A 16,103-nucleotide genomic window follows, 5' to 3' on the forward strand; every position below is an offset into this window, starting at 1 on the left:
TTGCTTGATGACGGGTTGCTTATCTAGTCCCTAGATATTTTATTTTGGGCCATTTTAGTATAGTGTGCTGCCAATGGGACTCCATTTTCAACTGGCTTGCTGCCTTTAACTCCATTTAATATTGTTTTGTGTAGTTGAGTCTGTTTATTTCCTTTTATCTTATTTCATTTGTTTTATTTACCCGTACCTGGCTGCTTAGCCCCCACCATTAGTCTGGTTTTGTGTTTGTTTTGTTAACTGCATCTTATTTCTTTCATTATTTTTGCAGCATTTAGTCAGCGTAATAGTGTTTCGTTTATTTGTATGAATGATGTCCCACTAATTTGTATTTTGTTCTCTTTCTGTTTTAGAAGTTGAGAGTCTAAAGTGGTGGGGGTTGGTGTCCTCCGGTGGTGTTGATGGAACCATGTCTCTCGCCTCATAGTATTACGAACCTATGTGCCCTTGAGTGATCAGTTTTGGTCAGAGGTAAAATATTATTCCTTGGGTGAAATTCCCAGGGTGGCGTTGTTGGCTCCTCCTTGATTATACCAGCTCGCTGGTTGACCTCCTAACCGCCCGCCACAATCTGGCGTTGTTGGCAGGATATACTTTTGAAGGCAGAGACGTGTGTTCTATTCTACTTTTTGTTTTGTTGCCCTGGATAAATGCTATTTTGTTTGTCTTGTGTTTTGTTTTTTGTTTGGAGGCAAAGCAGCATTTAGTGTTTGTGGCTCTGTGGTGAGCCCTGGTGAGGTTTTCTTGTCTTGGTGTACTGCGCTGTAGTGTCATTTCACTTATCAGGCTGTAGTTATGGGGGAAGAGTTGCAGGAACTGAGGGGTCTAGTTGCACAGTTAAGAGCAGATAATGAGAGGTTGCACCAAGAACAAGATGCGGCCATTCCTGGCCCTAGTGCTGCGCCTTCTATTTCTGTGATACCTACTGCTCCTCCTACCGCTAGTGCCCATGTGACTGACAGGCAGGTTTTTGTGCCCCAAGACAGGAAATGCCCCATGTTTAGTGGAAGATCAGGCATAACACTGACTGAGTGGATTGAGGAGGCGCAAGCTTGCATGAGGGCACAGCATTTATTTACACCTGACCAGGCGTACTTTTTGTTTGATCACCTACAAGGGGAAGCTCGTGAAGAGATGAAATATCGTTCTAGTGCTGAACGGGGGGATCCAGCTAAGAAAATTGCTGTTAAGGGAGTTGTATGGGTGCTCGGAGTCCTATGGAGCTTTACAGGAGGCCTTTTTCTCCTGAAGGCAGCAAGAAGGGGAGACTCTGCAAGAGTTTTCCCACGCTTTGCTCAGCCTTATGGAGGCGGTGATGGAGCATGTACTTGACGGGGGCCTTCGTCGTGAGTTAAAACAGCTTGTGTGCAGGCAGCCTACTGCCACCTTACTTGAGGTCAGAGGAGAGGTGATCAGGTGGGAACGTGAGGGTTTGCCAGGTGGTGCGAGGGGCCAAAGTCACTCTGTCCCCTCAGCATTAGGTATTCAGTATGGTTGTTCAGGCTTTGCAAAAGTGCTATCATGTTAGCATGCAGGCCCCTCACGATGCTTCCGGCAAGGCAAAAATTCGAGGTAGGAAGGTTTGTCATATCCCCGGAGGTGTAATGAAGATAGTGGAGGCCACATGCTCTGAGCAGTATTCAGTTGCCACGGTATTGATTGAGCCCCTAGACTCTGACTTACCCGCTGGACTGCTTGCTTCCCCTGCTCTAGTTCAGGTGCTAAGGGGCACAGCCTACATCCCTATTGTCAATGTTGGTTCCACCGATGTGTTGCTCTACCCTCACACTATTGTAGCCATGTTGGATGGGGTTAATGTTAGCCTTCCCACGGGAGTCACTGAGGTGCCATCTGGCGTAGCCACTGTAGCATCCCAATCAGTTTCTCATGCTATGCAGGATCAGATGGAGGCCACTGATCTGTCTCCATTGCCTGCTGAGGAGCAGGGTCAGGTGAGGTCCCTTCTTAGGAAGTATCTCCCAGTCATTTCTGCTCATGATGGAGATTTGGGTTGCACTAACCTGATAGCCCACGACATCCTTCTTTTAGACCAGGTTCCTGTAAGGCAGCACTACAGACGTATACCCCCGTCGGAGTATGAGGTTGTAAAGGAACATATCAACCAACTGCTAGGGGCACAGGTAATCAGAGAGTAGCAGCCCTTACACTTCCCCATTGTGCTGCCACGTATTGAGGAATCCCTGGATGCACTAACGGGTGCTTGCTGGTTTTCCACCATGGACCTGGTCAGTGCGTACAACCAGGTCAGAGGAAGATCGTGCCAAGACTGCATTCTGCGCTCTGTTTGGGTTATTTGAGTGGAACCGCATGCCCTTTGGGCTTTGTAATGCCCCCAGCACCTTCCAGAGATTGATGCAGCGGATATTCGGTGACCAACAATGCCAATCGTTGCTTCTTTACCTTGATGACATTGTGGTTTTCTCCTCCACAGTAGAACAACATCTTGAGAGGTTGGAAGTGGTGCTAGGTCAGCTTCAACAGGAAAATCTTAAGGCGAAGCTCACCAAATGTGCATTTTTCCAGAGAGAGGTGCGCTACTTGGGCCATGTGATCTCGGACAAGGGGGTTTCCACCAATCCAAGTAAGGTAGAAGTGGTAGCCAACTGGCAGCCTCCCACGACCATCTCCGAGCTGCAGTCTTTCCTGGGGTTTGCCAGCTATTATCGTCGATTCATGGAGGGTTTTGCCAAGTTGGCAGCCCCTCTACATAGGCTGGTGGCAGAGCTGGGAGGCACCAAGACCAAGAAGAGGGCAGCGCGGGGTGCCATTGGGAACTGGATGGAGGAGTGCCATCGAAGTTTTGAAGCACTGAAGACCAAGCTAACCACTGCACAAGTACTTGCTTATTCCGACTTCTCACAACCCTTTGTTCTAGAGGTGGATGCAAGTTATGGTGGCCTTGGGCGGTACTTTCCCAAGAGTAAGTAGGCAAGGTCAGGCCAATTGCTTATGCCAGCTGAGGTCCACAGAGCGCAACATACTGAACTACAGTTCTATGAAATTGGAGTTCCTGGCGCTCAAGTGGACCATGGCGAAGAAATTCAGGGAGTACCTGCTTGGCCATAAGTGTGTCATTTACACAGACAACAACCCACGCAGTCATCTGCTAAGCTTGGTGCCACTGAGCAACGGTGGGCGGAAAGGGCAATCAGAACGCAGATGCTCTATCCCGTCAGCATCCACCCAGTGTGCAAGAGATGAAAGCCATGGTCCCCAGCACTTCACTTCCCAAATCCTTACAGCAAGCCTTGCAGTTGGGAAGGGCTGAAGCAACCCAAACTACCATCACAGTCCTGCCTCATCATGCATCTTCTGATATGGCTACTCTCCAACAGAATGATCCCGCTATCCAGGAAGTGTTGGCGTTTTGGAGAGGGAAGCAGCGTCCCAACCAGGAGGAGCAGAAACAAGTCTCTCGGCCCACATTGGCATTGCTCCGACAGTGGGACCACCTTGTTAAAAGGAGTGGAATCCTCTATGGCCAGGTTTTTTGCCCTGATGGTGCTGAGCCAGTGTTCCAGCTGCTGTTGCCTTCTGCCCTAAAGGTGGAGGTGCTGACTCAGGTTCACCAGGAGCATGGCCATCAAGGTGGAGAGAGAACATTGGAGCTACTGCGGCCACGGTGTTACTGGCCAGGAATGTCCTCCTGGAGGTGGCGCAGCTGTGTCAGGCCTGTGAGAGGTGCCAAGTGGCCAAGGATAACCAACCGGCTGCTCCTAGTTTCATGGAACATTTGTTGGCTTCCCGGCCTAACAAGATTTTGGCCATCAATTACACCATGTTGGAAGCACCATGATCAGCATGTTCACGATGCACCACTGAAGGACGGTCAATTGGAATTGCTGTGTGATTTCAGTGCTAGACGTCATGAAATCCAAGATCTCTGGAGCTCCATGGCATACCAAGTTCTGAAAGCACCTCAAGAGGACGGATCGGTATATACCATCGCACCTGTAGATGACCGGTCCAAAGCCAGACAAGTCAATCATACGCTGTTGAAGGCAGTGGTCAGAAAGGACTCCCCGGGTGGTGCCTCCACCAGTAATCCACTCCCCGTCAACGAGCCACCATCAGGGGACGAGTTGTCATGTGATGGTGATTTGTTGTTCCGCTGGCCTGACATCCTTCCGACAATTCCTGAGACTCCTGCCAGACCAACTGCAGTGACCCAGACAACCCCTCGTTTGCTGCTCCCACACTCTGAAGTGGCTCCCACTCTACCAGGCCCTTGATCGACAGCCAATCGTTGTATGCAGGCATAGTATAAAGGCAGGTAGTGGTCCTCTTTGCTCTCCCTCTGTCGCTGTAGCATACCTCATTTCCGGTGCGCCCGCTGCTGTTGCAGGTATGAGAGCGGTCTTTGTTGTTTGTGCATTATTTATTTATCTGTTTTGTTAGTGTGGTGTTAAAAACCAGTTACATATGATTTTGTAGATGCCGTGGACCCTCTCCCCTTCCTCAGCCGTGACGCTATCACCGATCGCAGCTGGTAGGTCCATCTATTCTATGTGCTGTGACATCATTTAGCGTAGCTAAATGGCTGTCATTATAGGTATTCGCTCAGTGGCGGAATAGCACCAAAATTGTAGCAGCTACTCTGGCTCACCTGCAACTACGCTGCTGCTTTTCCTTCCGCTACTTTGCTTTGTCTACTGTTTGCTCAACGTGGCTTTGCCTACTGTTACTTTGCTCACCGTGGCTTTTGCTTGATGACGGGTTGCATATCTAGTCCCTAGGTATTTTAGTTTGGGCCATTTTAGTATAGTGTGCTGCCAGTGGGGCTTAACTCCATTTTGTTTAAATTTCCAACTGGCTTGCTGCCTTTAACCCCATTTAATATTGTTTTGTGTAGTCTGTTTATTTCCTTTTATCTTATTTGGTTTGTTTTATTTACCCATACCTGGCTGCTTAGCCCCCACCATTAATCTGGTTTTGTGTTTGTTTTGTTAACTGCATCTTATTTCTTTCGTTATTTTTGCAGCATTTAGTCAGTGTAATACAGTGTTTCATTTATTTGTATGAATGATGTCCCACTAATTTGTATTTTGTTCCCTTTTCTGTTTTAGAAGTTGAGAGCCTAAAGTAGTGGGGGTTGGTGTACTCCGGTGGCGGTGTCCCCTCCTGTGTGCTGTGCTGTCTACCCCTGGTGTGATCCTTCTCGTGTGTGGATGTGTGTGCACGTGTGATTGGGGTGACCCTCTCCTGGATACTTCACTCCTGGTGGCCCACCTCTCCACTAGTAAGCCTCAGCTCCACCCATTTTCTTTGCCCCTCAATAATTTTTTATATTGTGTTCTCTGGCCTTTTATTAGTATTGTGTGTTTAAAATAAAGGATTATTGTTGATGGAACCACGTCTCTCGCCTCATAGTATTACGAACCTATGTGCCCTTGAGTGATCAGTTTTGGTCAGAGGTAAAATATTATTCCTTGGGTGAAATTCCCAGGGTGGTGTTGGCTCCTCCTAAATTATACCAGCTCACTGGTTGACCTCCTAACTGCCCAACACACAGGGTAGGGCTAACCCACCTTTAACCTGAATCTAATCAGTGGTCTTTTCCCTTACCAAGTGTATGTGAGATTAACTTATCCCATTCTATGAAATCTTTGTCTGTCACTTTTGCTGGAAGAGTTTGGAATAAATATAGCAACCTTGGAAGAACATTAATTTTGATCACTTCTATTCTTGACGCTAAACTTGTAAATGGGATTAAATTCCATCTTCCAATATCAGATTTTATTTGAGAGATTAAAGGATCATAATTTATGGATTTCAATTGAGATAGGTCTTGAGGCAGAGTTACTCCCAAATATTTCATAGAGAAAGTTTAAAATTCAATTGGAAAATCTGATGGTTTGGTCTGGCGTATAGTTGAAGATTTTGGTTTATTATCTGGCTATAAATTAAATGTGAGAAAAACACAGGTTCTCCTTACATTTAATTTATAGCCAGATAATAAACCAAAATGTGTGACCAAAGTGTTGCCATGAGTACCGGAAGAGACAGGGTGGGTTGCGATAAATATATTAATAAATCATCCGCAAATAATGCTATTTTCTGTTCGCCTCCCTCCATGTGTATACCTTTTTTATATTTTCATTTTGTTTTATCCATTGACTCAGAGGCTCCAAATAAATAGCAAAAAGGAGAGGGCTAATTGAGCAGCTTTGACGGCACCCACTATCTAATATGAGAGAATTTGAGAGATTGCCATTGATTTTGATCCTGGCTGTGGGTTTATTATAAAGTGATTGTATGGTTTTGCTGTTTCATTAAAAGCCAAACTGCTCCATCACCTTTATATAGGAAGTCCCACCTGACAGAGTCTAAAGCCTTTTCTGCGTCCAATCCCAATACTACCGCTTCTAATCTTTTTCTCTGTTACCTTTGGTAAATGTAAAGACTCTAATAATAAAAGTATCTGGTACTTATTATTGATGTTTGATTGAGAATATAATTTTTCAATATAATGTTTTTGTGTTAAATTATGAAGTGTGTTAATGTGATCTTAAAGCCATAGTTTGGGTGCTTTAAGCTACATTTGTTTGAGTTTCGTGGACCGCCAAATCCAATTGCTGCTGTTTTATACTTTAGGACATCGTGGTTGCCGTTTGCCTTTCCTTTGTGCTCATCACAAGCTGATTTGAGTTTTTCCAATTTGTGGACCTAAATGTAAGCTTTGCCACTGTTTGAGCGCACAATGAGCCGCATTCCTATCAAGGAACAACGACCGGTGGAAGGTGATCAAGCCCCAGTTTGTTCCCCGGCTGCTGAATGATAGAAAGGCAAGTGTGGTGTGTCTCCACGGTTGTTTCCTCCTCGCTGCACTCTGAGCATTAGCTCTTTTCCTCCTCTCTACTAACCCACACATACACACACCTACTCACATCCACACACACCTCTGGTGAACAGATAGCTTGGGATTAACTCATCTCCAGGCCATTGTTCATTAAAGGCATGTGTTGCGGTAGCACACAAACCACATTTGGAACTGTAGAGATCAGCTCTGTCCAACACCACAGTGTGATTAAAGGCACGTGTTAGTTTGGCAGACCCTGTTCCAAATCAGTTTTATTCATATAGCCCAAAATCACAATCACATTTCCTCAGTGGGCATTACAATCTGTACAGTGAACAACATCCTCTGTCCTCAGACCTACCACCATTGTTTGTTCAAGTCTCACACGGTCACCGCCACTGACCAGCCCTGACATGACATGTCCGTCATCTTGAATGCTTGCATGACATTATCTCCCATGAGAAAACATCCACCATGTTGACATCGCTCTCTCTCTCTGGCCACGCACACACACATCATTATGCTGCTTATTTGTTTGTTGCTTTAGTGTTTAGTTTCATAGTCACTGTAGTGGTTGTTGGATAACAGATATTTATTAATTGAAGAATTATTGATTATTGATACATTTTGCTAGTGATAAATCAATTCTATTATATTGTACAGTTTTCTGGGATTATTTGTGCATGTGTTTTGTGATAACAGCTGGTTTTGACGGTCAGTGCTCGGATTCATGTCCTTCTCTATTTTATTATTTTACAAATATTTACATTTTAAAGTGAACATCCTTCTTTTGAGACTAATTCCCCCTTTGGTTATTGGTCCCTGATTCCAGGGTGGTGCCCCATGATTAATTTATATGAATAATTTTATTATTCTTAATAATAACAATTGTAATAATTAATCGCTAATAACCAAACATGCCCTACCTAACAAATGTAGGCCTGCCGATAATTTTTCTAATGCTACTATAGCCAGATAAAGTATCAAACCACCTGTTAGAAAGCACCAGAATACAATATATGACAAATACACAAAACTTCTAGGGGAGAACCCCGAAACCTCTGATAAAATTGTCCCAATCATATTTTAAATGCTATTCCCATGCACTTAGGCATATGTTCTATTTACTTCACCATGAGCAAATCTGGTAGGAAAACACACTGATAATCTATTAAAAATAGTGTCACTGCTGTTTGTGATTGTGTTTTTTACGTATTCATTCCTCAAAGCTGACCAGTAACATTTATACAGGCTGCAGGCAGCAGAGACACCCCTTCCCGCAGATCATCACACAAGTATGTGATCCTTTTAGCTTCATTGTTGCAGAAGATGCAATGTCCCGCTCAGGCCCAGACTGGCCATAGGGAGAACCGGGAGTATTCCCGAAGTGCCGGCCTATGATTGGCCTGCTGGCCTGCGTCTCTCTCTTTTCTTTTCTTTTTTTTAACAGGCTGCCGGTCAGCCGGCGTTGTGGCTATCTGACTTTTTTTTCTAAGTCAGAGAGGCAGGCCAGGCCAATCAGAGGCCACTCAGGCCAGTAGCATGTGAGGAGGACAAGACAATTGGTTTGTTTCGATTAACACCCGCCCCAACAGTCCGTATCAACCACACAGACAGCGTGTGGAGGAAGGGGTGTGTGACGTGTGTCTGGTACCGAGAGGGCCTCTCGGCACCGCCTTTCCTCTTTTTTTTACCCGGGTTGGGGTCCATCATCGACGAAGCCTCGTCTCCTCTCCCGGTCCGCTCGCTACACACACACACCGCAAAAAAAAAAAAAGAAAAAAAAGAGAGAGACACAGGCCAGCAGGCCAATCATAGGCCGGCGCTTCGGGAATACTCCCGGTTCTCCCTATGGCCAGTCCGGGCCTGCGAGAGGGATAGAGAGAAAAAAAGAAAGGTGCTGGAGGATGACCAAATGCCTAAAATTGACTAATTTATTCTCCTGCTGGTACTTCAGGAGAAGCCAGTGCAGAGCAGTTGGCAGAAGGTACAGAATCATTTCTACAGTAGAGCAACAACATGCAACAAGTTGCAGACATATGAACACCACCAGGCACTGCCATTTGACATAAATGGCTCTCATTTGTAATAATAGCTGTCTTGGCACTACAGCATTATTCTATTAAGCGCTAGTGTTGTTGAATTTTGCTGTCTGTTGCTGACTTGCTGTTATGTATCCCAGCCCAAACATGAAAGCTATGTATTCCAACCTTAGATTTCTTTCTTTCTTTCTTTCTTTCTTTCTTTATTTGTTCTGATCATGGCAATTTAAAAATCATACAAAAACAGAACAAAACACAACTATCAACTAAAACATATTCCATGAGCAGAAAGGAGCAGGAAGAAGAAAATCTTATTTTACCTGCCCCTCCCTCAAGACAAAATAAATGATAGGTGGTCTGCACAATTACAGTTTACAATACAACATTAACATCACAAGAAAAAGTAAAAAGAAAATAAGAAATAAATTCTCTGTCTCAACACTCGTACACAATATAGATCCTAACTATTTTGTTCATACAATACAACTATTCTTTTTATATATATATTTTTAAACTGAAATATATTCAGACAACACTTTAAATCACTCTGTAAAGAATTCCACAGCTTAACTCCAGCAACAGAAATACACATCTGCTTTAAAGTTGTTCTTGCAAATTGGTGCTTAAAATTAAATTTCCTGCGATGATCATTAGAACTAAAAACAAACAAATTTAGCAATTTTTCTGGTAAAACTTTACATTTTGCCATGAACATAACTGTGAGTGTCTGTAGTTTGACCAAATCATGAAGTTTCAATAGTCTTGATTCAATAAATAACCTGTTGGTGTGTTCTCTATAGCCCACATTATGAATAAGTCTATCTGCTCTTTTCTGTAATAAAAATAAAGGAGTTATACTGGTAGAGTATGTATTACCCCAAACTGCAGCACAATAACTAAAATAAGGCAAAATTAGTGAACAATATAAAATTATCATTGCTTTATAATTTAACATATATTTAGCCTTAATCAGAACAAAAATATTCTTACTCACTTTTGATTTTAGCTGAGCTATATGAGCTTTCCATGTCAATTTATCATCCATGGTCACACCTAAAAATCTAAATTCTGACACTCTATCAGTTAATGCTCCTTCTAAAGAAAGTGATATATTCGCCTCACTTCTTTGATGGCCAAAAATCATAAACTTAGTTTTGTTCAAATTTAGTGACAACTTATTGACATCAAGCCATTTTTTCAATTTCACCATTTCCTTTTCTATACCTTTTGCAAGAGTTTTTAAATCATTACCAGAACAAAAAAAAGTTTTGTCATCTGCAAACAACACAAACTGTAGTGATTTTGACACTTCACATATATCGTTAATATACAAATTAAAAAGTTTGGGCCCCAAGACTGAACCCTGTGGGACTCCACAATCACTGTTCATATAATCAGATGTGTTACCAAAAAAGTGCACATATTGTTTTCTGTTATCTAAGTAGCTTTGTACCCAGTTTAAAACCACGCCCCTCACCCCATACGAATATAATTTTGAAATGAGAATTTTATGGTCAATTGTATCAAACGCTTTTTTTTAAATCAATAAAAACCCCAATTGTTTGTTTCTTGCTTTCTATTGCAGTGGTAATTTCTTCTGTTAGTTTCATTAGAGCAAAACTCGTGGACCAATTCTTTCGAAAGCCAAATTGACTCTCACTTAACAATTTATTTTTTTCAATAAAATAATCCAATTTTATTACAAACAGTTTCTCCAACACTTCAGAAAATTGTGACAATAATGATACCGGTCTATAATTAGTGAAACTATGTTTATCTCCTGCTTTAAAGAGTGGAATAACTTTTGCAATTTTCATTCTATTTGAAAAAATACCTGTACAAAAGGAAAGATTGAAAATGTAAGTTAAAGGTTTAATTATACAATCAATGGTTTTCTTAATAATGGTCATGTCAATCCCATCGCTATCCGTTGAAGTCTTATTTTTAAATTTCGTCACAATTGAAATTATTTCACTCTCATTCACTTCTCCAAGAAAAATAGATTGCAATATTTTACTTTCCCCATTCCAGCCACCTTCTGCTTGTCCATTATTATGTCGTTTAATAGTTTTTGCAAGGTTCGGCCCAACATTTCCAAAATAGGAATTAAATTCATTCACCACTTCTTTCAGGTTTGTTAGGACCACCTCGTTTAGCCTGTCCATTAATTCTTCCAGTTTGTCTTTGAATGTTTCTATATTTGATCCTGGTGTTCTATACACACAAGTCACAACAACATTTTTTTCAGTTTCCATTTCAATTTCCACAGTTATATATTCCATTAGATCATCGATTGCCATCGTCATAGATTCATTCAGTTTGCATTTTAAAACCACTGCCCACATACAAGGCCACACCCCCTCCCCTCCTATTACCTCTGTTCATTTATTGTAACTCATAGCCCTGAATATTGAAATCAACTCCTTTTTCTTGATTTAACCATGTCTCAGATAAGGCAATCACTTTAAATTTATCTTGAAATGAATTCAAATATTCATTAATCCTGGTGAAGTTAGCTTATAGACTCCTGCAATTAAAGTGTATTAACGAAAATCTTTTATTTAGTTCTACATTGTCTTTAAACTGATCATCTGTAAAATATTCACACATATCATTAATCTGACTAAGGACATGACTTTCTGAGTCAACACTGAGTTCAGAATCATATATTTTATACTCCGAATCATCAGTTCTGGAAAAGATTTGAGTGTCCAGTTGCTCAGCCATTAGTTTGTTCATTTAGAGCAGCATTATGTAGCCGCAAAAGGACATAGCCTCGTTCAGTAACCGGACCTTTTACGCAGTTGTATCGCCACCGATAGCTTTATCCTTTCTCCTTGCATGCTGACCCAGAGAGTCCAGTAGTGTCTTAACACCACAGATCAGATCGCCTGTCGGTTTTTTTCTGCCCTTGGAGCGGTGCGTCTCCCAGCCTGCTGCCCGCAGCGTTGATTCCAAGTCCGGCTCCTCGGCAGAGACCTCCATGTTAACACCGTACTCAGACAAACCTTCCGCAGCGTTTTTGGGGTTGTCAAACACCTTGAACTTCCCATCTGGGTGGTAAACTTTAAGTCTCGCTGGAAAAATAATGCAGAACTTGATCTTCCTCTCCTGTAGTTGTTTTCTCACCTGTCTGTATTTTGCACGCTCTTCAAACACCCGAGTTGTAAAGTCCTCCTCAAAATAAATCCTGCAGTCATTCACACAGATGTCCTTCTTGGACCAGTCGGCTCGGAGCACCATTTGCTTCAAAGTGTAATTTTGGAAGCGGACAATAATGATCTGGGCCGCTCATTTCTCCCTGTAAAGGGACCAATCCTGTGTGCTCGCTCGATATGAATGACTTCATTAATATCCAGTTTCTCTTGTATTATAGTCCGCACAAACTCCACAATGTTGTTTCCCTCACTTCTTTCAGGTACGGCGTAGATTCTGAGATTATTCCTTCGGTCACATCCTTCTAGATCCTCACATTTTGCTTCAAGTTGTTTTTGTACATGCAAGCTGTGGATAAGCACCTGAGTTACAGCGGCTTCACGGTCCTCATTTTCCGCGATTCTTATTTCTGCTGCATCCATTCTTAATTTCAGTTCCTCCGTGTGCTGCCTCAAGTCATTAATTTCTTTCTTTATCATTTCAAAGTTCCCAGCCGTTTCCATGCGAAATTCTTTCAGTACCTTTAGAATCTCAGTGAGTTCCATGTCGCTTTCCTCACCTGCAACAGGTGAATTGCTTGCGCTGATCATGGCCTGTTTCTGTCCTTCCTTCTGCTTTTTCCTTGACATTTCCTTTCGTTTTTGCAATGTAAAAAAACAACGTAATAAAGAATAGTCAAAATAAGCTTGTCGTTGTATTTAATTTTCTTGTGTTTCCTTTAAAGTTCGTAATTGTTTGTGGAGTGTGAAATCACAGCAACCACTTCGGCAGCCATCTTGAAATCTCCCATCCAGATTTAGGTTGGGGTTCATTAGTATTCCCCGGTATGATAATTAGAGCCTATATAAAATATTAGTCAACATTATGTGATTGCTTATTAGGAACTATGCTCTCGGACTGTATTATACATTGCATATATGGTCTGTCAGTGCGTGCGTGCATATGTTCTGTGAACATGTGTTCGAAGGCTGTCCCCTCATAGCTGATTAATTGTTTGATTTGGACTTAGTTGTCTTTGTTTATTAGGTTATATTGTAGGCTACACATAAAAAATATGTGCCAATGAGGCAGTTGATATTCTACATGACATGACTTTTTATGTATAGCTGTAACCTTGGCACTACTTATTATGTAAAACCTTTATTCTCTTCTATTAAGTGTGTTAGTGGATTTTGCTGAGGATTGTTGTGTTACTGTATTTACCAGCCCAAACATAAAAGTTACTGTATATTCCAACCTTAGATTGTACAACAGGTCCCATATGTGGACTTCTATTTGGAATGCACTATGTGTGTGTGTGTGTGTGTGTGTGTGTGTGTGTGCGTGTGTGCGTGCGTGCGTACCTGCGTGCGTGCATGTGTGCATGCGTGCCCATGCATGTAGGTGTGGGTGTGAACATTCGTGTGTGGGCAAGGCCAGGGTGGCCTGGTTACATGACTGACTCCTGGCCTGAAAAAGTCTCCCAGTCCGGCCCTGTCCAAAAACCACCAAAAAGCAAGTCTGCAATGAATTAGAAGCTGCTGGAAGACAGTTGACAGTGTCCACAGTCAGGTGTGTTTTACATCAACATGAACTGAGAGGCTACTGTGCAAGAAAGAAGCCCTTGATTCAGACGCACCTTAAAGCTGGACTGAAGTTTGCTGCTGATCACATGGACAAAGAAAAAAACCTTGAACAACGAGAATTGAGTTGTTTGGCCACAATGAGCAGCAATATGTTTGAAGGCAAGAAGGTGAGGCCTTTAACCCCAAGAATGCCATACCTACTGTCAAGCATGGTGTTGGTAGTATTATGCTGTGGGGCTGTTCTGTTCTGCTGCTCTAAAGAAAGTAAATGGAATAATGAAGAAGGAGGATTATCTCCAAATTCTTCAGGAAAACCTGAAATCATCAGCAGAAGATTGGCTCTTGGGTGCAGTTGGGTGTTCCAACAGGACAATGATCCCAAACACACATCAGAAGTGGTAAAGGAATGGCTGAATCAGGTCTTCACAAAGTCCTGATGATCCCCATCGAGAACATGTGGACTGTGCTGAAGAAACAAATCAGTGCCAGGAAGCTGACAAATTTAGTTGAACTTCACCGATTCTGTCAAGAGGAGTGGTTAAAAATGTACAATAAATACCTGTAAAAAAACAGGCATATACTCGCTAACATAAACCTAGTCCTCAACATATGCAATAACGGAATAAAGTTACTCTTTTGTGGACCATATCAAGTGATGATATAAGTAGTACATTAGGCAAGTTAGAGGATGTAAAAATTGGCTATTATTTGCTTCAGTAACTAGTGGAGTTGGGAACAGGAGGTGGGTGCAGGCAGGCGGAGAGTAAAGGCACGTTGAGTCAGTGTGTGTGCTGACTTATGCCACTTTTGGGGACAAAAACTAGACTAAAAACATTTGCAAGAATAGGTTTACCAATCAGTTCAACCCATAGCAACACTTTAAAAGTAGCCCAATTCAGCGGGAAAATGGCAGACTTGGCAACCCTGCTCTTGTGTCTATTTATAATGGTCCAACGGTTCTGAAGAAAGGGGGCTCTAACATGCACGTGCAGCCAGATGGGCTCCAAAACAAAAAAAACAGAAGTTCGATAACACCACGCAGAGAGGGATTGTGAGGTCACTCTCTCCTCTGGCAGCTGTACTCCACTATATCTTCACAGAGTAAAGAGTTGTTTCCTGACATGTAGTGAGGCTGAATGTTGTATATTGGACCTTTTTAAATCTGGTAACAAAAAGGTTATAGGTTGAAATTGTGGACTTAATTTGGAACAATGTTTGGGCCGTGGCTGATATCATTCTCAAGTCCATGGGATCACATGTACAGACAGAAATGCAGATTGAGAAAGGCCTAGAGGTTTATACGATCCTCTCCAGACTCCAACCCCCTTGGTTCAGTCCCACCAATTATTTGCCTTGAATTAAGAAAATCTTAAGGCTTTAAATGGGCTTAAATTACCTATTTGTCCAGATCTTACAAAATGCACTTTTAATTGTGTATATATCTCACCTCTCCTTTTGCAATGATAAAGAAAGTGTTCCCTTCTTCACCCTCTCGAATAATATGCTCCCCTTTTTCAAAATGGTCCTGAAAAGACAGAGGGTCAGTCATTCTCTTGTCCACTTAGATATAGTCAGAAATAGTTACTGTACAGAACTATATAAAATGCATAAAGATTACTCACCACTTCAAGACAATCAACAATCTTGGCTAGTTTTTCCTCAGGCAGTCCTCGCAGCAGAGACACACTTATAAAGAACAAGTACACATATTCATCACAGATGTTGAAATGATAATATACTGTGAGATAGAAAATAATTTTTTAAAGAAGGAAAAAAGATGGAATATACTGCCAAACTCTGGAAAATCCTCCTCTGTTTGTGGATGAGAGAGGACAAACAGAGCCTGTCAGTTGTGTTTGTACCTGCACAGAAAGCTGAAGTACTCCTCATGTCTGGCCTGTGTGGTCTGCATCATAATGGTCTGAAAAGTCTGGCGGTCCAGTGCCCAGATGTGAGACTGGGACACAGCTGGATGAGAGTGGAACCATTATCAATCATTACACTCATTGCCTTATCATCACTGAGTCCTTCATTGAGTCCTTCTCAATAAACTGGCTTTTTTGTCATGGTGCAGAGTTACACATATTTCCCCCCACACCTCAAATTACACTGATTGAATAACAAATGCATTAAAATGAATCTTTTCTTTAGGTACTTGTTGTCTTGGATGGTAGAGCTACTGTAACATTCAACTTTGTTTTGGTAAAATATTTGTCGTTATTGCTGCTTTTGTGTCCTCTAAGAGGTGACGTTAGAGCAGTAGATCAACATTTTGAGAAATAAGCTTGTTTGTTTACAACAGTGAGAAAAAGAGTATTGAGTATGGATAGAGAAGAGTCAGCGTATTTCTGGACAGAGCCATGCTAGTCGTTTTCCCCTGCTTCCAGTCTGTAGATAGTCAGTCAGTCAGTCAGTCAGTATTCCTTTATGGGGATCGAATACTGACATAAACTGACATAAATTGGATCCGTGCGCGTTTTTTTTTTTCGAGCGCTTTCAAAGCACTCGCGAGCTATTTTTTTC

General features: G+C 42.2%; 1 protein-coding gene across 1 annotated transcript in view; it reads right to left on the reverse strand.

The window, feature by feature from the left end:
• The window catches only part of prkg2l (protein kinase cGMP-dependent 2, like), a 70,729-nt gene that overhangs the window by 38,455 nt on the left and 16,171 nt on the right, over positions 1 to 16,103 (reverse strand). Inside the window, exons 5-7 of the mRNA XM_073482210.1 lie at positions 15,443 to 15,548; positions 15,203 to 15,266; positions 15,028 to 15,105 (exon numbers count right to left, since the gene is read on the reverse strand). Coding sequence (XP_073338311.1) covers positions 15,028 to 15,105; positions 15,203 to 15,266; positions 15,443 to 15,548 — 248 coding nt within the window. The remainder of the gene's footprint in view (positions 1 to 15,027; positions 15,106 to 15,202; positions 15,267 to 15,442; positions 15,549 to 16,103) is intronic.

Source organism: Pagrus major, chromosome 15, assembly GCF_040436345.1.
Source record: "Pagrus major chromosome 15, Pma_NU_1.0".
Classification (NCBI taxonomy): Eukaryota; Metazoa; Chordata; class Actinopteri; order Spariformes; family Sparidae; genus Pagrus; species Pagrus major.